The sequence below is a fragment of the Rhinatrema bivittatum genome, chromosome 2 (assembly GCF_901001135.1).
Source record: "Rhinatrema bivittatum chromosome 2, aRhiBiv1.1, whole genome shotgun sequence".
NCBI lineage: Eukaryota > Metazoa > Chordata > Amphibia > Gymnophiona > Rhinatrematidae > Rhinatrema > Rhinatrema bivittatum.
Window position 1 is genome coordinate 795,414,341 of NC_042616.1, and position 21,044 is coordinate 795,435,384.

Sequence of the window (21,044 nt, forward strand, 5' to 3'; positions counted from 1 at the left end):
TATGGGCACAAATTAATATCTTTACAATAAATGAGGTAAAGTTGTGACTTAATGTAGGAAGTCCCTAATAGCCAAAAATCAGGGCAGTGTGTTCTCTGGGTTCTCTTATCTAACACACTCATTCCCCTGCAAAGCAGAATGAGAATGTTGGATTTGCTTGTAAGTTGGAGGTCTTGAGTAATAGGGTTTCTCACAGGACAAGCAGGATGGTAGTCCTCACATATGGGTGATATCACAGGATGGAGCCCAATCACGGAACACTTTTGTCAAAGTTTCTAGAACTTTGACTGGCACATACTGGGCATGCTCAGCATGGCACTAAACCTGCAGCCAGCAGGGTCCCCCCTTCAGTCTTCTTTTTTCCGCGCAGCAGCAACCACGCGGGTTAAGCAGCTCCACAGATTCCTGACAGGAATTTTCCTCACGGAATTACTGCAAACTTTCATACCCCACAGGGGTCCCCCTCTCGAATTTTTGCTTCCTCGGTACTCCAGTAAGTTTTTTACCTGGTTTTGGACGATTCCCGTCTAGTTTGGCCCTCGCAGCCTACTGGCCGTCGACCGCACCGCGGCTCAATTTTTCAAAGGCCATGGCATTGGGGTTCCGTCGGTCCCCTGACTGCGCTTGCACCATGTCCATAACAGACCCCCATAAAGCCTGTGTAATGTGCCTCGGGTGTGAGCATGATGTCCTGACTTGCACCAAATGTGCCTTAATTACACCAAAAGGTCGCAAAGCCAGAATGGAGAAAATGAAACTTCTCTTCTGTTCTCAAACTCGGACGCCGTGTATTGCTTCGATGTAGTCCGAACCGGCGCCATCTACTTCGCGCCAGCATCAGGCACAGACAGGTGACTGTCCGGCGTCGACAACCTCCCGGCCATCGACTACCTCTACTCCCCCTCAGGACCGAGGGGATTGTAGAGAGAAGCATCGACACCGAAAGCCTCGGACCATCGATGAAGGAAAGTCATCGACCTCGCCATCGTCCGAGCTGTCATCGAAGAAACTCCATCCAGAAAAGGCATCGTCCATTTCTGAGACTGGGTCACCGAGGCAACCCTCACCCGGACAGGTGTTGGGAGCCGCGACTCCGCCTTTAACGGTGGTCCCTCTGGCTATGCCTCTGCCTCCTTCTTCCCTGCCGGGGCTGATTGCTCCAGGTCTCCGTGAAGAGCTGGACCGGATGATTCAGGAGGCCATCTATAAGGCGTTGCACAGATTCCAGGTTCTTCAGACATCGGTGCAAATTGTGGAACCGACCACCGATCCCATTCCGGCAGCATTGGCACCGCTGCTTTTGAAGATGGAAGCACTTCTAGCCGCTTTTTCACAGACTGATCCGGTATCACCCATGGCTCCCGTGCCTTCTCAATTTGCTCTGTCATCGGGAAGAGAAACACCGTTCAGTCTTCCCCCATTGGGAGTCCTGCCGATGCAACCATCGGCTCCACCGATCCATCCATCGATGCCTCGATACCTTCATCAGTGCCTCCAGTACTTCCCTCGATGCCTTCAGAGCCTAGACCGGGACCTTCAGGAATACTTTTGTCCCGTCCCTCTCAGGTTCCTAGAAGGACAGGTGCTGATCCCTATGACACCTGGACTGGCGAATCCTCCCCAGACACTGATGATTTACCATCACCACTCTCTCCTACTGAAAGCAGGAAGTGTTCTCCTCCGGAGGAATTGTCCTTCATAAATTTGTGAAGGAAATGTCTGAGATGGTTCCCTTCCAATTACAGACTGAGCAAGACGATAGACACCAGATGATGGAGCTGTTACAATTCCTGGATGCTCCCAAGGAAATCACCTCCATCACTATCCATCAGGTTCTTTTGGATCTTCTCAAAAAGAATTGGGAACACCCTGGTTCGGTAGCTCCAGTCATCTGAAAAGCTGACACCACTTACTTGGTCCAGTCAGCTCCAGGGTTCCAAAAACCTCAACTGGATCATCAATCCGTGGTAGTAGAGTCTGCCCAAAAGAGGGCACGACGCTCAAAGCCACACTCTTCCTTCCCTCCAGGCAAGGAGCAGAAATTCCTGGATGCCATTGGCCGACGTGTCTTCCAGGGATCCATGCTCATCTCTCGGATCGCCTCTTACCAGCTTTATATGACCCAATATAATAGGGTCTTATTCAAGCAGATACATGACTTTGCAGAGTTCCTGCCTCAGCAATTCCAGGAACAGCTACAAACTGGTTCACAAAGGCTTTGAAGCGGGGAAACATGAAATAAGATCCTCTTATGACATCTTCGACACAGCTTCCAGGGTTTCGGCAACTCCTATTTCTGCAAGAAGATGGGCCTAGCTTAAGTGTTCGGACTTGCGTCCTGAAGTGCTAGACAGATTGTCCGATCTGCCTTGCATTGGAGACTATCTGTTTGAATAGATCCAGCGGATGGTGGCGGAACTCAAGAAGCATCATGAGACCCTTCGCCAACTCTCTGATGCCTTCTGAATATTCGACTAAACAACCATTTAGGAAGGACACCAAAAAGTCATTCTTCTGTCCAAAGAAGTCCTATTCACCACTGTCTAGAGCAGTGGTTCTCAACCCTGTCCTGGGGACCCCACCAGCCAGTCGGGTTTTCAGGATACCCACAATGAATATGCATGAGAGAAAATTTGCATGTTATGGAGGCAGTGCATGCAAATGTTCTCTCATGTATATTCATTGTGGATATCTTGAAAACCTGACTGGCTGGTGGGGTCCCCAGGACAGGGTTGAGAACCACTGGTCTAGAGGTCGTTCTATGAGGCGTTTTCGAAAGGCCCAGTCTCGTCAACCCCAAAAACAAAAGCCGCAAGCAGCTCCTCAGCCAGGCCCTGCTTCCGGTTTTTGACTCCTGCATAGAGAGCAGCAGCCAGTTTCCGCTGCCACAGGTACCCGGTAGGTCGTCGATTGTGCTATTTCAACAACATATGGCACACTATCACCTCGGACCAGTGGGTCCTTGCCATAATCTCTCAAGGTTATCACCTGAATGTTCTCTCCATCCCACCACACTCCCCACCTTGGCTGACATGGGGAACATCAGACCATTCACTACTCCTGGATCAGGAAGTCTCCCTCCTCCTTCAATCCAGAGCAATCGAACCAGTGCCCTGCTCCCAACAGGGCCTCGGGTTCTATTCCTGGTACTTTCTAATCCCCAAAATGTCAGGCGGCGTTCATCCAATTCTGGACCTGCGTGCCCTCAACAAGTACCTCCAACGAGAAAAGTTCAAGATGGTAACCTTGGGTTCCCTCCTTCCTCTTCTGCAAAGAGGAGACTGGCTCTGCTCTCTCGACCTCCAGGACACGTACACACACATTGCGATAACTCTATCTCATCGCAGATTTCTGAGATTTCTGGTAGGCCCCAAGCACTATCAGTACCGAGTGCTCCCGTTCGGCCTAGCATCTGCTCCATGAGTTTTCACCAAGTGACTCATAGTAGTAGCAGCTTTCCTCAGGACTCAAGATGTCCACATTTACCCCTATCTCGACGATTGGCTGATCAGGGCTCCCACTCAGCAAGCTGCTCTGTCGTCCCCACATCTTACCTTACACACTATGATTTCGCTAGGATTTCTTGTCAACTACGCGAAATCCTGCTTAGTCCCATCTCAAACTTTGTCCTTCATAAGGGCAGACTTGGACATTTTTCAAGCAAAGGCTTTTCTGCCTTGACAGCGAGCTCTCACTCTCATTTCTCTCGCACACCAGCTACAGTCTCAACACCATTCGACTGCACGAAACTTCCTCATCCTGCTGGGACACATGGCGTCTTCAGTGCAGGTTACCCCAATAGCCCGCTTGGCCATGAGTCATGCAGTGGACTCTACGGTCACAATGGACTCAATCCGTTCAACCACTATTGACCGTTGTCCACATCACTGACCCACTTCGTCAGTCTCTAGCTTGGTGGAAAAATCAGATCAATGTTCTCTAAGGCCTGCCCTTCCAGGCCTCAAATCCTCAAATAACTCTTACCACCGATGCTTCCAACCTCAGTTGGGTAGCGCATGTTGCCAGTTTGAAAACCCAAGGAGCTTGGTCTCCAGAGGAAGCCAAACACCAAATAAATTTCCTAGAGCTACGAGCAATAAGATATGCTCTCAGGATGTTTCGGGATCACCTATCCAACTAGGTCATCCTGATACAGACAGGCCATGTGGTACATCAACAAGCAGGGAGGAACGGGCTCCTACCTACTGTGTCTGGAAGCAGCACAGGTATGGGTGGAGGCCCTTTCCCACTCGATGTACCTCAGGGCCACCTACTTGCAGGGAATGGACAATATGCTGGCAGACCAGCTGAGTCGCACCTTTCAGCCGCACAAGTGATCTCTAAACCCCACAGCAGCGAACTCAATATTCCAACGTTGGGGTTATCCTCAAGTAGACCTCTTTGCGTCACCTCAAAACCGCAAAGTAGGGAACTTTTGCTCTCACTCGCAGCCAACACTCACAACCAAGAGACGCATTCTCCCTCTCATGGACCACCAGTCTCCTATATGTATTCCCTCCACTTCCACTTCTCTCGAAGAGTCTCGTGAAGTTACGTCAGGACAAGGGAACCATGATCCTCATAGCTCTTCACTGGCCACGCCAAATGTGGTTTCCGATTTCTTCAGGACCTCTTCATTCGCAGGCACATTCCCCTGAGGAAGAACCTGCATCTGATCACCCAGAACGACGGGTGCCTTCGACACCCCAATCTTCAGGCCTTGTCCCTGACTGCCTGGATGTTGAAAGGCTAATTCTTCAGCCACTCAACCTTTCGGAGCCAGTTTCCCGTGTCCTGATTGCTTCGCGGAAGCCTTCCACGAGAAAATCTTATTTTTACAAATGGAACAGGTTTAAGTCATGGTGTTCCTCACTGTCACTTGATCCTTTTACCTGTTCCACCACGAAGTTTCTAGACTATCTCTGGCACTTACCAGAGTCAGGTCTAAAAACTTCTATCAGGATGCATGTCATTTCGGTAGCCGCCTTCCATAAAGGTGTTGGGGATGTACCCCTTGTGACACGCTTTTTGAAGGGCTTGCTCCACCTCAAGTCTCCACTGTGCTCTCTGGCCCCTTAGGACCTCAACCTGGTTTTGGGTCGGCTCATGAAACCACCATTCGAGCCTGTCCAATCCTGTGATCTTAGATATCTCACATGGAAAGTGATTTTTCTTTTGGCAATCACATCTGCTTGCAGAGTTAGTGAGTTACAGGCCCTAGTTACCTATCCGCCTTACACTAAACTTCTGCACGACCGGGTAGTACTCCGCACTCATCCTAAGTTTTTGCTTAAGGTAGTATTGGAGTTTCACATTAATCAATCCATTATACTACCAACCTTCTTTCCCAGGCCCCATTCTAATCCAGGAGAACAGGCTCTGCATACCCTTGACTGCAAACGGGCTCTAGCATTCTATCTCTAGACCATACAGCTGCCCACAGGGAAAGTACTCAATTGTTTGTTTCTGTCAATTCCACCAAATTGGGACAACCTGTAGGTAAGCAGACTCTCTCCTCCTGGTTAGCGGACTGCATATCCTTTTGCTATCAGCAAGCAGGCATTCCACTTCAAGACCGTGTTAAAGTGCACTCTGTCAGGGCCATGGCAACTTCAGAAGCGCACCTATGGTCTGTGCCGCTCCCTGATATTTCCAGGGCTGTTACCTGGAGTTCTCTCCATACCTTTACAGCCCATTATTGCTTAGACAAGGCTGGAAGACAAGATTTATCTTCGACCAGTCTGTCTTGTGCAACCGTTTTGCAACTTGATGTACCAACACCCTTCCGCCTGCCTGTTAGGGTTCAGGATGCCCTCTACCAAATTTCCACCCCAATTGTTGTGCCTGTTGCACGTCTTGGGTATATTTGGTGCATACTCGGATATTCTCAGCTCTGTACTCACCCATATGTGAGGACTACCATCCTGCTTGTCCTATGAGAAAGCAAATGTTGCTTACCTGTAACAGGTGTTCTCACAGGACAGCAGGATGTTAGACCTCACGAAACCTGCCCGCCGCCCTGGGGTGTTGGGTTCATTACGTTTTCTTATTTTATTTTTGTCACTTCCTGTAGCTTTAAACAAGACTGAAGGGGGACCCCTGCTGGCTGCAGGTTTAGTGCCATGCTGGGCATGCCCAGTAGGTGCCAGTCAAAGTTCTAGAAACTTTGACAAAAGTATTCCGTGATAGGGCTCCATCCTGTGATGTCGCCCATATGTGAGGACTAACATCCTGCTGACCTGTGAGAACACCTGTTACAGGTAAGCAACATTTGCTTATTGAAGTTTTCCATAGTATGTTGCTGCTTTTTACAACCCGCTGCTCTTTTGCAGGAGGCATTTTGTTAATGCTCTTCTGTTTTTGCTGATGAAAGCAGATCATTTTGGATCAGGCATAGTGAGTAGTGAAGTCCAGGGCTCTGTTCAGCAATGCTGTGCATGGACTGGGAAACATAAGCATGAGAACGGTTGGAAGAATTTGTCACCAATTTGATATCTGGTTCAGTATGATACCAGAGGCCTTGTGAAGATGAGGACCAAGTATGTGAGAAGAAATGAAATGGGTGTGGTAGCATCCCCCCAGCTATGCACCATACGTGCCCTGCCTTGCCATGTTTCTGGTTTTATTCCCAAAAGATGTGTGTGGCTATGGGGTTCTCATTATTGCATATTTTCCAGCTATGCTGGCTTATTGATTTGACTGGGGAACACTGACTTTTTCAATGATTTGTTTCTTCCCATGCCTCCCTCTCTCCAACCAAGGGGGAAGTGAGGCTTGATTAGAGAGGAAGGGTCTGTATTATTGCTGAAGGCAGGAAAATACACAGTCTAGATTGATCTTGAGTTCTTTATTTGCTATAATTATTTGTTTTTTAAATGTACATTTTTTATATTTACACAACAAAAACTGAACAAGCCTCACTACTTAATGCTGATTTATATGTTAAAGGACCTTAAATAGTAGGGTACTTGTCGTCTTGAATCAGTTATTAGTGACTTAATGAAGATTTTTGTGATGCCCCAGTTTTAATCATTGGTCCAATTCACTGTATATATTTTTTGTCTTTTATATTGCAAGTGAAACGTAAAGGCTCAAAATCAACAGGTCTTTAACTTTTGCATATCGTCCTCAGATTGCACTTTCTCTTTATATATAATTCATTTGATGATCCTGCTTCAGGGGGATATGTATACTGAGTCCAATCGAAAACAAAGATCTTCCCCTCACTTTTATATTCCACAGCAATTTTATACAGCTCTCCTACTGAAAAGAAAAGTGAAGTCTCCATGTGAAGTAAAAAATTGCCGCCAGTCGTGGCACGTTATATGTCATTCTTTTGTTTGCTCTATAATTCAAAAATTTAAAACTTGAACAATATGTTCAAATGAACATTCTTATTACTATTTTTAATCCACTTTTGCATATGTAAAAAATGTTACTTAAGTTCATAATCATTTATCTCTTTGTAACCTTATCCTTTCTCCTTCAACATTCAAATTACTCTTGACTGAAAATCCATATGATAAAATGAAATCAAATCAGCGAACCCTATTTCCCCCCCCCCCCCCCCAATGAAAGATTCTGTAACCTGATCTGTAATTACCCAATGGAGTTTGTCAAAAGATTTTTTTTCGGTAGTAAACAGTACTATTGGGGCATTCAGTTTGGCAGTATATAGGCAGCTATGATGTTCATTTAATCTGACATGAATAGATCTTTTCGTCCGACCTACAGCATGTCACAAGCATATACAACTCATTTTGGTGAACAATCTGAATTCTTTGCTCTGATCACAGTGTGAACATGTTCTGCATTTTTTATGACCCCTACATGTGATACTTGCTGGTTATCCCGTAAGAATGCTCTTGTAACCATCTCTTTAATATTTTTAATATTTGTCAAATTTTATAGAATAGTCCCAAGACAATTACATCTTATTAGGCAACCAGCACAGAAATTGTACAAATAAACCTAATAGGTAAAGAAGAAAAACCTGATCTAGTAGTAAACCACGAAGTCTTCAGTGCTAATCGTGGTCCACAAGAGAGATTGAGAATCTGTTTGTATCCACTGCTGTAATGCTGACATTGGCTCCAGTAACTGTACTGATGCTGGAGCCATTGTAGGTCGTGCTACCTCTTCACATCTGAAGAAGAGGCCAATGAGCTTCTCAGTAGTTCGTGCGCTACAGTTTGTTGGGCCTGCAAAGACTCTGATTTTGTTTATAAACACTTCTAATATCTTACTTGGTTCCAAGATAAACTTTTCTAGGATCTTATAACATGGACTATTGAATGATGCATTATTACTGTTTGGCTGATTAGTTATAACCTGATGCAGCCATTTCAAACTACCTTGAACAAATCTTTGCATAAATATTTGTAGGTGATCTTAAAATACTTAAAGGTGAATTTTCGAACTGTTACACATGTGAAAATTTACATCTATGCACATCAGTAGCCGCTGCTCGCATATCCATATTTTAGAAAAGTAGAAAATGTGTGCACATGTATATGCATAAAAAAAGGTCAGTCTTAAGGGCATTCTGGGGCGAGGCAGACAGCCAAATTATTCACGCATGTTTACTCCTGCTGCTAATCTGGCGAAAGTGATGTTAAGCTTGTTTGTGTTCTATTGGCTGGGTGGGAGGTCTGGGTGAACTAGGGGAATTTAGACTAAAGAACCAGGAGGGTCTTGATGACCTGGAGTAGGACTGGGTGAACTGGTGGACTAATTGGTAAAACTGGTAATTTCCTTGATGTGTGCATGTTTTAAAATTGACTGATTTTATGTGCTTAAATCCTCGCATATGTGAGAAATGTTCATGCATAAAATACATGTGCGTATGATTTTAAAATGGGTAAAGGATGTGTTCAATCTATTGAAATATGTGGTTTCAATGCATTGCATTTATTAGCATGTAAGCCTACATACGCATACATGTTGCAGGGAAATATGCATGTACGGTATGCAATACATGTAGGTTATAAAATAAGGTAAAACTACGCACGTCTATATATGAGTGTATATGCCACCGTGCGCAGTTTTTTGAAAATTATCCTCTCAGGAGGTAACTTTCAAAAGAATTTATGGGTGTGTAGAAGTGGGTATTACACGTGTAAATAGACTTTTGAAAATTGCTATTTCTAAATGTGTAATGCCTTTGAAAATTTACTCCATAGGGCTGAATTGTCAAAAGATTTTATGCACCTAAATGGGCTTTTGAAAATTGCTATGAGATCTTACTTTTAACATAAGAAATTGCCATAGTGGGTCAGACCAAGGGTCCATCAAGCCCAGCATCCTGTTTCCAACAGTGGCCTATCCAGGCTACAATTACCTGGCAAGTACCGAAAACATTAGGTGTCCTAATCAATCCTCATCTGAACCTCAAAAACCACATCACTTCTGTTATTAAGGGAGTTTTTTACAAGCTCATGGTCCTAGAAAAGCTCAAGCCCCTTCTCCACACCCACGACCTCAAAACTGTTATCCAAGCCACATTAACATTTAAGCTAGATTACTGCAACTCCCTGTATCTTGGCCTTCCTTCCTCCTCTATCAGACCTCTCCAGATACTGCAAAATGCCACAGCAAGGATCATTAGTAACACACGCAAATCAGATCATATTACCCCATCCTTAAAAACCTACACTGGCTCCCTATCTCCTCCCGCATCTTGTTCAAAACCATCACCATTATACACAGTTACCTACAACCACAACTCCTCTTGGCTTAATGAACCCCTCCAACCCACACAATCCTCCCGCCTGACCAGAACAATTCATAAATGTACCTTGCTAGTTCCCTCTCTTAAGAAAGCCCGCCTCTCAGCCACAAGGAATCGAGCCTTCTCAATTGCTGGCCCTATGCTCTGGAATGATCTGCCGCCCAATCTTCGTATGGAACCCTGCCCTTTCAAATTTAGAAAACAGCTAAAAACATGGCTCTTTCATCAAGCCTTCCCGGATTAACATTCTTGACCCCCTCGGCATTTCTCTTGACCTCCCCCCCCCCCTCCCCCCGGTAACATTCATAACCCTAGTATATTTTGTATAATTGCTTCCATGACCCACCGGATTCTGGTCTCATTTGTATATTTTGTACTTTTGCACCTTTGATTAACCTTGTTACAGTTCCTCTTGCCTCTCTCTTTTCTATCTAATTTTTGGGGTCACCTCCTTCCGACCCCCTGTTCTTAGTTCTCCCCCTCCCCCTGTTTGTATTTTCTACCTTTTGTTATTATGTAAACCGATATGATGTGTACTTTAATGTCGGTATAGAAAAGCTGTTAAATAAATAATGCCAGTAATAGCAGTGGCTATTCCCTAAGTCAGCTTGATTAATTGCAGGTAATGGACTTCACCAAGAACTTATCCAAATCTTTTTTTTAAATCCAGCTACACTAACTGCACTAACCACATCCTCTGTCAACAAATTCCAGAGCTTAATTGTGCATTGAGTGGAAAAGAATGTTTTCTGATTAGTTTAAATGTGCTACTTGCTAATTTCATGGAGTGCTCCCTAATCCTTCTATTATCCGATTTACATTTACCTGTTCTTGACCTCTCATGATTTTATAGACCTCTATCATATCCCCCCTCAGCTGTCTCTTCTCCAAGCAGAACAGCCCAAACCTCTTCAGCCTTTCCTCATAGAGAAACTGTTCCATCATTTTGGTCGTCCTTCTCTGTATCTTCTTACATCGATACCTGGAATCCCCTATTTTGTTTATAGTGAATAGTCTTTGGATATGTTTATGGACCTTAGTTTTCAGTTTGTTTGGGTTTTTTTTGTTATAACATTAAAATTTCAAGGAAAACTAGATATGTTAAATATACCATACCTTTGTAATTGTTGTTCTATCAAATCTCTAGATCTTTTCCTTTTTTGTTGTATTTGCAGTCTTCAATATATAATGCAAGAAACATGTGGTTAAAATACCGTGAGTAGCATAAGAAATCAATATACAGTATAAAGAGAGAAAACAAATAGGAAAAGATCTCCACTATTTCCAGCATTATTCAGTCCACTAATAACAGGAGAGAGTAAATATCACAGTTTAAGGAAATTTGTCAAACTAATACACTTCTTTTGCTTCATGAGAAATGGGAAGCTTAGGAGATATACAGGAGAGCACAACTTATGGAAGGGAAGGTACAGGAGGAGTTCAGTGACTGGCTAGAATTTAGAAATGTGGTTAAATGAGAGAGTTTATAAAACATATACTTGTTGGACTGCTACTTATCACGTATTAGCATAGAAAATTCAGTCAGAATAACTCGCTAAGTTGTAGTACCCTGGTCCTCAAAAATCTTTTTTTTTGCGTTGCCCTAACTAGGTCACGGGAGGCACAGATTTTACAATTTAGAGGCTGGATGTCCTCCATTCTTTTTCATACCTTTCTGGTACAGAAACCACCAAAACTGTACATGTAGTCCAGATAAAAGCTTAGCAAAGTTCTAGACAGTAATAATAGAACATCTTTTGCCTTCTTGCTAATAGTCGTCCTTGGGTAAGCGAGGACCTTTGATATCTTGTCAGGAAATGTTTGACCCTGTAACATTTTTAGTTGCTTTTTTTGACTTATTTGCAATATTTTTCCTTTGTGAATATATTTCTTTATGCCTGTGAATATTGAACAGTGTCATTTTTTTTTCTTTTTTTAAACAGATTTTATCTTGCATTTTAACTGAGCAGCGGATTGTGTTTTTCTCTTCGGATTGGGCTTTATTGACGCTCATTGCAGAATGCTTTATGTTGTACCTTCATCCTATTCAGTGGCAGCATACCTTTGTGCCCATTTTGTCCAGTCAGATGCTGGACTTTATAATGGCCCCAACTTCCTTTCTTATGGGATGTCATCTAGATCACTTTGAAGAAGTTAAAAAGGTCAGTTGTAAAACATTTCATGTATAGTTTGCATGAAATTCCTGTCACCATTGTTTTTGCTGCATTCCTTTTTCATACATTCAGGATGAGAATATGAGAATTTTAAATGAATATAATTATTTTAAATTAAAATTAGTATTTGTTGCTGTAATTGTGTACATAGTATTGTCACAAAAAGCTTTGTCTTATCTATGATTGAATTGCCCTGTCGCTTACAGTGAGGATGAGGAACCCTGTGACCCCTTGGGGGATGACATTTCAAAGTCTGGTTCAGATGGCCTCCCTTCAGTCCCTTCTTCTCCAGAGGAGCGAATGAAGTCTCTGAGGGCTTGACCTTCGCAGGGTTTGTGAGGGTGGTGAAAACCAAAACAAAAGAATTCAAAACGGCATGGGTTAAATATTGTGGATCCCTAAAGGATGGAAAGGAAGAAAAGAGTGCATGAAGTAACTTGCTGATGCAGTGGTTACTACCCTTAACCAATAAGCCTCGATACTGTTGATGCAATTCAAACTTTGCTTTCTACTTCAACGGCAAGGTAAAACGGGGAATTGGATTCAAACAGCAACCAATGAGGTACCTGACTCTTTCAGTGTCTGAAACTGATAAGCATGGCATAACCTACAAGGTGCAGAAGATATCATACGCTTACTGGGCAGATCCTTTTCTGCCATCATTTCTGTTTTTTTTTTCTATATGGTGGAAGCCATCCCTTTTCATTTATTGACAGAGGAGGGATGCCAGGCAAAAAATGCTTGAGATCCTCCAATTCGTGGAGCCTCTTAAGGAGATCGTGGTGGTCCTGGTACACGAGATCCTTAAGGAGTTGTTGCTGAGAATAATGAAACATCTCCCTAACAGTGCCTCCAGTCAGTAAGAAGGCAGATGGGGTTTACCTTGGCCAGAAGGCTGACTGATTTGATAAGTGTCTGCTGCCCACCAGTCAGTGGTGATCGAGTCCGCCCTCAAGAGGGCCAAGTGCTCTCTGATTCATTTCTGGGCATCCCCGGGAAAGGAACATTAGAGTGATGGATGCTCTTGGGAGAAAAGTATTTCAAGGTGCCATGCTTGTCTGCATTGCCACCTGCCAGTACTTGTGGGACATCTGGAAGCAGGTGCAGGAGGTGACTGAGCAGCTACCTCAAGAGCAGCAGGACACCCTCATGTCGCTAATGCAGAAGGGCCTAGGGTACGGAAAACAAGTGGTTCGTACAACCTACAATGTTTTCAAGATGGTATTGAGAGTCTCTGCAGTGGGAATCATCAATCATAGAATGGCATGACTGCGGGCCTCAGAGTTCTGACCAAAGGTACAGGAACGACTCTGACATGCCGTGTACTAGAGAAAATCTCTTCTGAGATAGGGTGAGGGATGCTGTGGCTCAACTTCTGGACCACCATGAAACCCTCCAACAACTCACCACCAGTACTTAGAACCCGACCTCCTCATCCAGGAGGCCGTCAGGATCAGAACCAAGGAAGTCTTTGGTTTAAAAAAAAAAAATACTATGGGCGGCACTGGGTCCTCCACCTCCTCACTCCCATCAATACCATCAGGGGTCCTGTGGCAGACCCAGGCAGAGAGCCCCCCAAGTCCCAGCTGGCTTCTCAGCACCAGGGATGGAGTTTTGACTGGGCCGTAGGGAGCATAAACCAGTTGTCCATACCTGGGACAATGGACCCTCTGGTCGGGGGCAGGCTGTGGTTCCTTGCTAACCAGTGGCCCAGTATAACCTCGGACCAGTGGGTTATCTCCATCTGCCAAGGGTACCAATTGAATGTATTGGGTGTCGCGCCAAGTTGCCTTCCATGTCCATATTAGGGGCCGGTAGCGCTTCGCCTCCCTCTGAATGGCCAGAGCGGTCGAGCCCATACCAGGTGGAGGGTGGGGATTCTATTCCAGGTACTTCCTGATTCCAAAGAGAACAGGAGGACTCTGTCCTATCCTAGACTTAAGGGCCTTGAAAAAGTTTCTAAGAGAAATTGAAGATGGTTTCCCTGGGCACCTTGATTTTCTCCCCCCCCCCCCTTTATTTATTTATTTTTTTTCACAAAAAGGGGACTGGCTATGTTCCCTCAACCTAAAAGACATTATACACTCATATCGAGATCTTCCCCGGTCACAGAAAATACCTCTTATTTCCTAGCATGTAGCCAGATGGACTCAGGACCAATAGGGTATGTGTTCCCTGCTAGCAGATGGAGACAGGTTTCAAAGCTGATGTTACCCTAGATATACCCCTGCAGTGACCTCAGCCATTCAGTGTCTCTCAGTCTCCTAGCAGATGTGGATGCTATCCCCACACCAGCAGCGGTGTTAGCGGGATTGCAGTACTAATTCAAAGGAGAAATTTTACCTTCAAATTGGAAAGATGGAGCCACGCTCTCCTGCTGTGATACCTAAGGGTCCCTTCCCCAGTTGAGAATTCCTGAGGTGATTTCTGAGATCCTTCAGAGGTATGCCTTGGTCTAGTAGCCGGCTCCCGGTGTGGACTTCGCTGCTGAAGCAGCTTGAAAGGTAGTGGGTGAAGAAGTCAAGTGCGGTTGTGAAAGCCTAAGCCCTCTCACCCCGCAGCCAGGGACCATCTCTATACTCAGCTGGTAAGTGCTGAGACCAGGTAAGTAGAGAAGAATTCCTCCAATCCAGAGACGTGGAAGACCTTCAGTAAGTCTTTCCTCCGGTTTCCTTGCTCGGCGTGCCGTACCGACATCGTTCCAGATCCTGTTCGGATGAAGGAAGGGGGTTTCCGAGCTGGTTGAGCAGCCCCCCGATGGGCTAGGCCATGCTTCCCACTTGGTGGACTCTCCACGTGGTGATCCATAGCGGTGCCATCTTGCACGCGGTTTGGTGCAGCGCCATTTTCCCCTTTCATCCGTCGGTACGCACGGAGTGGGCTGGCCCTCTGTGTGTGTAACTGCAAGCATAACTGTGCGCGTAAGCGCACGTATTCCTTAGTGTGCAACCAGCCACTTAGTTGTATGCACTCTGGGGCGAGCTTGTGCGCACAACCTAGAGAAGTTATGGCCTCCCCCAGATATACGCCAGGAACAATGCCATCTCTCCTTCAGAAAGAAACTGAAAACCTGGCTGTTCACTCAAGCTTACCGTTGAAGGAACCTTTTATCAAACACATTGACTCTCACCCTGACCGCCTCCCTAACTCCCCCCCCCCCATCCCTGCCACCTCCCCACCTGCTTACCTCTCCATGTTTCCCCCGTCCACAAAATTATGAATAATTGTGAATAATTGCCTAAGATTAACCTACAGCCGAGCTTAATCGAGCTGAGTATGTATCGCTTTCTTTTGTTTTTCATTGTTTTCAATGACCATTTTACCACTCTTCAGTTGTTATCGTTTTAAAATATCTTTCCTGTCCTCCAGCTCCCATGTTTTTCGCTCCCTGTTTGATGTAACTTTTACCTTCTATATAGTTGTTAATTGGTTTCCCCTGTTCTATTGTAAACCGGTACGATAAGACCGCGTCTTGAGTATCTGTATAGTAAAAGAATTTAAATAAATAAAATAAATAAATTATAAAAAATTGCAGAAAAGAACATTTTTGTTCACATAGCCTTTCAAAAATTTGAGGGAATTTTGGCCATGTTGGAAACACACCTTGAGTATTGTGTGTAGTTCTGGTCGCCTCACATCAAATAAGATGTGGCAGAACTAGAAAAGGTGCAGAGGAGGGTGACAAATGATAAAAAGGGTTGGAACATCTCTCCTATGATGAGAGGCTATGCAGGCATGGGCTCTTCAGTTTGGAAAAGAGATGGCAGAAAGGGGGCATGATAGAAGTTGATAAAATCAGGAGTGGGGTGGAATGGGTAAATAAAGGATGGTTATTTACCCTTCCAGAAATATTATAGCAACCAGCGGATTTAAAACAAATAGTAGAAAGTACTTTTTCACTTGGCATATTACCAAGCTGTGGAATTTGTTGCCAGAGGACATGGTCAAGGTGACTAGTATAGCAGGGTTTAAAAGAGGTTTGGGCAAGCTCCTGAAGGAAAAGTCCTATAACATTACTAGCTAGATATACTAAGGAAAGCTATTGCTATCCCAGGAAGTACTTGTGACTTGGATTGGCTACTGTCTGAGACTAGATGTTGATCTCAATGGACCTTGGTCTGACCCAGCATGGCATTTCTTAATTTTTTAGGTTGTTATATATGAGCTTTAAGTGATTGTAGAACTTGTTCCTTGGAGTTAAAGTGTTTTGTTTGCCCAGCATAAACATGCCATTGACACTGGGCCAATATTTCCCGAGTTCATGATTTATCATTGGTTTTGAGTGACTTAAGATGCTTATGTCCTCTTGTAACAACATATAAGTGAATTTCAATATAGTAGGCTCAATAAATCCTTTTTTCTGTGTGCCTTAGTGAAATGCATATAGATAAAATTAGTTCCTGGGTATATTTATTCACTTTTTTCTTAAATGTTTTCTAAGGCAGGTGAAGACTTGATTTTAATAAATATTGATCATGGCAATATTGCATACTCAAAATCAAGTGAAAATGAAAGTCTTGACATTGACATCCCAGATGTCCCCTCGAAAGCAGCTGAAACTTTTATAAATAGGTAAATATTAATGTTAATTTTTTATTGAAGTTGCTCTGACTATGGTTTTATTAGTTTTTATATACCATCACATCAGTTAGGACCATCACAACGGTTTACAATCATTGAAATATTTTAAAACTTTTGGTACAGTTTCATTATCAATTTTTTTGTGCAAATATGTTGAAGTGTGCTAGTTTATGCATGGAAAAAAATGGATTTAAAAGCATATAAGTAATATTTTATAGCTGCAATATCTATAAAGAACACCAAGCTTCAAAGAAGTTGAGCACAAATGAAGCAAACTTGGCCAGCTTATCTTTCTGGTATTGTTACGTGTGTGGATGCACATGTGACAATCTCAAAGTAAACTCCTCTATTTCTAGGTAGCACTTCTTGTAAGTATCGTGTAGAAAGTTGGACTAAATCATTTTTCTCAGTGGATAGAGATGAAGATATCTTTGCTGTTTTAACATTGTAAATAAATGATTTGGAAAAGGGAGTTTTGAGTAAGATGGTTAGATTTGCAGATGACACAAAATTATTGCTAGTTTTTGAATCACGAGTAGACTGAGGCCCTGCAGAAGGACCTTGCAATACTGGGGACCTGGGCATTTAAATGGCAAGTGAAATTGAATGTGGTCAAGTGCGGAGTGATGCACATAAGGAAAAATAATACTAAATATAGGTACACAATGCTGGGTACTGCATTAGGGTCACCCCCCAGGAAAAATATTGGAGTCGTGTCCCGTGGCGCCATCGTAACAGAAGCACCCTTTGAACCTGTGTCTAAAGCATGTTCTGAATCTCCTGTGGATCGTAAGCATTCTAATATGCCGAAACACATGTTGGTATAGTTTCATAGTGGGCTCTGTTTGCTATATTGACACTTCTGAGAATGTATTACCTTGCCTTATTTATTACACTACCAGCACAATGCTGCCCACAGCAACTTGTGTATAGTGACAGTTTTCTAGAAGTCAAAATGTTTTTCTCCACAAGAGTATATGATGAAGGGTTCTAGTTTCCTGTCCGTTTCAGAGAACTATGAGTGTGTGCAATATGAATATCCTCTAATTGTTTTATGTTTTCTATGGAAATTTCTTCCTGGCATTGTATGGTGTTACGTTTTAAGTGTTTAAATTGTAGATTTTCCATGACCTTTTTTTAAGTGGGTAAATTGCCAAAACATTTTACTTTCCTTTATAGCTAACCCCTACCCTTATCACACAACTTTTACGCACATTTTTTTGTGTTTAACTATGCCATGATGGTTCATAGTACAGGTTAGGTCTAGTGTTTATATATACAGTATGTAAAAAAGGTAAACAAAAATAAATTTCAGACTCTGCCTTTATTTTTGTGCTTGTAAAAATAAATAAATAAAACCCAATGCATAAACAACATTCTATAGTCACAGTTGCTGTTTGATTTGGCATTCTTACCATGAGGGACAATAGGGCAGCAAAGTAAGGATGATTGTGAAGACATCTAAAGAGGAAATCCCTGCTCTGGCATCGTTAATAGCACCAATATTTACTTTCTTTTTTCCACCTTCCCACCCATTGTCAAGAAAAAAAGCAGAGCTCAGCCGCCCAGGCAATAAAAAAAAAACAGTGGTGGTCTCCAAACAAATAGAGAAAAAGTCATATAGAGGTACACACTGAAGCTAAAAGGTTTAGATATGAAAGTCCATCATAAAATAGCAGCAAATCATCGTCAGACGTGTTAGCAGTGTGTTATTCTTTGGGTTGGACGTTTGGGAAAAGGTGGGTTGGGGGGAGCCTAGTCACGGGGCTGGGGGGGGGGGGGCATCCTGGCTGCCCACGTTAAAAAAAAAAAAAAAAAAAAAAAAAAAAAAAAAAGCATTGGAAACAGTAGATAAATCTACCTTAAATTAAAAAAACAAAAAAAGTATGTATATTGCAACTTTCACATGTATGTGAAGCCCTCTTCCCCCCCCCCCCCCACCCGACTTAATAAAGTAACTGGTTCCCTTGTTACTTTTATCTGTCAAACCTACTTGCCTTTAAATGTTTTATAGGTGGTCTCGCAAGAAATCTCTCTGAATTAGACCTCTCAGCAACAAAGTGACATCAAAGAAGTAAATCTGCATGTGCTGCACTAATTACTGTATCACTAAAAAGTCTGTAGAAAACTTTTATTGTAAATTTCACCCTGCTGTATCTTTTACTTCCCTAGTGTGAAGACCCTGCAGTTGCATTATGACTTAGAACTCTGCCACCTGAGCTCCTGTACAGACCTCACTGAACTAAGAATGCACAGGAAGATTTGGCAGCAAAACTTGAACTCTGAGTTGCAGCAGATCGCCCTGCAATTAATTGTTGCTATCTTCAGGTAGGCAGTAGGAAACTAGGATTGTTTGATCAGTTTTTTTATGATTCTGTTTTTCTGTAGTTATTTACCTTATTGCCATTTTAAGAAGGGGGGACCTATGTGGTCTTAAGAACTCATGCATTACATTTTCTTCAAATAATTCTTATGGTGATCCAATAAAGTATATCAAATTGGAGAGAATCCAGTTTAGAACTCTGACCTGTTGTATGGCGCACAGATTTTTTTTTTTCTGATTCTGTGGTCAGATGTTAAAAACCAACGTACTTCCTCTATTTTAGTGGTTTATGTTGTTGGTCTGCTGTTCTGCTTTCTTGTCTGTCTCCATTTACATGAAGTTATTCCTTTACTTATTCAGAAATTCTGTACATGCTATGTGTTTGCAAACTATCGACTGTAAACTTGGAGCTGATCATGAGTTCAGCTGGGATTGTTACCTAAGAGCTTTAATTCTCTTAGGGCTTTTCCCATAGTTACAGCTCAGTTTAGTTCGTCTTCGCTAATATGAATCTGCAGCCAAATTCGCCTTTGGTTCTAAAGTTTAATGGATTATCTTTCAGTGCTTTGTGTATATATTTTTTATTTGCGAGTACTCCTGTTATTTGCTTAATAGTTTGAGGTTTTCAGAAACTTTTGGTACAAGATGACATCCTTTAAGCCTGCTAATGCTCTATACAGTAATACTCACAACCCACCCACTTCCCTGTCCTGAGGGGAAGATTTGAGACAGATGTCTTTCATGTGGGAACGGGGGGGGGGGGGCAGAGCAATGTATTTATATTCCCAAGTCTTGATCATGGAAGATAACAGTGCATAAATAACTCTTGTAGATACCGGCCTTTTTTATTTAACAAACTCCACTACTTGATACAGACTAGTAATATCAAAATTGGAAAAACAGAGAGATTTCAAGCATGCAATACAGAAGAATATCACCAAGAAAGCAATCTATAATATGGCTAAATTTAAATTTTTCAACTTAACTGGCCACAGGAACAGGTAGCAATGTGTGTCCAGAGGGGTGGCTTCAGTACTTGCAGCCAGTTGTCAGTTATGGCTGAGAAATTGGTCAACCAATACAACCTCCAAGGCTAACCTCACCAAATTGCCCTTTAATGGCTTGCTCTTATTTGGGAGTGAGTTGGAGAATGTGGCTAGTAAGTGGGGTGAATCACTGGTTCCTTGTTTACTGGAGGATAAGAAGTAGATGCTGCACACCTTTAACATGAGAGATTGTGCTAGAGGATCCAAATGTTTTTGACCCTACAGAGGAGCGACCTTTCAAAGGACTCTTCCTTAGATCTCAGTCCTGTCATCCCAGGCAACCCAGAAGGGGCACAGGCTCTGATAGTGGAACCTCCCAATGAAGGTTTGCTGACCAACCCCTAGGAACAGGAGATAGGGGGACGCCACTCTCTTTTCTATCAGAGGTGGGTCGAAATCACATCGGATCAGTGGGTCCTGGAGGTGATACGAGAAGGATATGCAATGGAGTTTCGCAGTGCTCCTTGGGATGTGTTCATGGAGTTTCCCTGCCACTTCCTGCAGAAGGAACAAGCAGTAGAGGATACATTGGCAAGGTTCTTATTCACTTCAGAATTCACATGACTCTTAAGGGACAGAATCTGTTCTTTCATGCTTTCCAGACACTTAGGTCTAATTCCACTCCTGCTACAGAGCCAGTTGGTCGTCTTAATGAAGTGCTGTGGGTTCACTCTGATCAGTCCAGTAGAAGGTCGCTTACAGTGATTTTACCAGGAGTGGGCCTGAATAACCTCATATCAGTTGGTGTTAAGAGATCATTCACTGCAGTTACATTTGGAATTGTGTGCTCCTATTCCCGAAAACATTTTGGCTTTCACCTGTAAATTGGCTATTAAATAAAGGGCGGTGCACAGATCCTCCTTTGGCTTCAGCTCTTATGGGCAGTTCTGTTTCCTTTGGAGGAGAGGGATCTCGGCAGGTATTCACTTTAATTTCTTGTTGCCCAAGAAAGACTTATTTCAGGCCAATCCTCAATCGCAAGAATATCAACAATATCAAAATCTCTCATTTCCAAATGAAAACCCTCCAGTTTGTGCTGTTGGTAGTGAGACGGTGCAAGTTCCTTGTTTCATGAGACCTGTCAGAAGCATATCTCCATACTCCTATCATGTAGGCCTATTAATGATTTCTCCATTTTTATATTCTGCAGGAGCAATTTCGGTTCAGGGTACTCCCCTTCAGTCTGGCTA

General features: G+C 43.2%; 1 protein-coding gene across 4 annotated transcripts in view; it reads left to right on the forward strand.

Annotated features, from left to right (window-relative positions):
- DENND3 (DENN domain containing 3) overlaps positions 1–21,044 on the forward strand; it is a 235,872-nt gene that overhangs the window by 77,368 nt on the left and 137,460 nt on the right. For 3 of the 4 annotated variants that reach the window (XR_003854950.1, XM_029592114.1, XM_029592115.1), the window contains exons 7-9: positions 11,674–11,892; positions 16,346–16,476; positions 18,658–18,813. Coding sequence is in view for 3 of the 4 variants with exons in the window: in XM_029592114.1 (XP_029447974.1) it covers positions 11,674–11,892; positions 16,346–16,476; positions 18,658–18,813 (506 nt within the window). In the remaining variant the exon portion in view is untranslated. The remainder of the gene's footprint in view (positions 1–11,673; positions 11,893–16,345; positions 16,477–18,657; positions 18,814–21,044) is intronic. The other variant, XM_029592116.1, reaches the window with a different exon arrangement.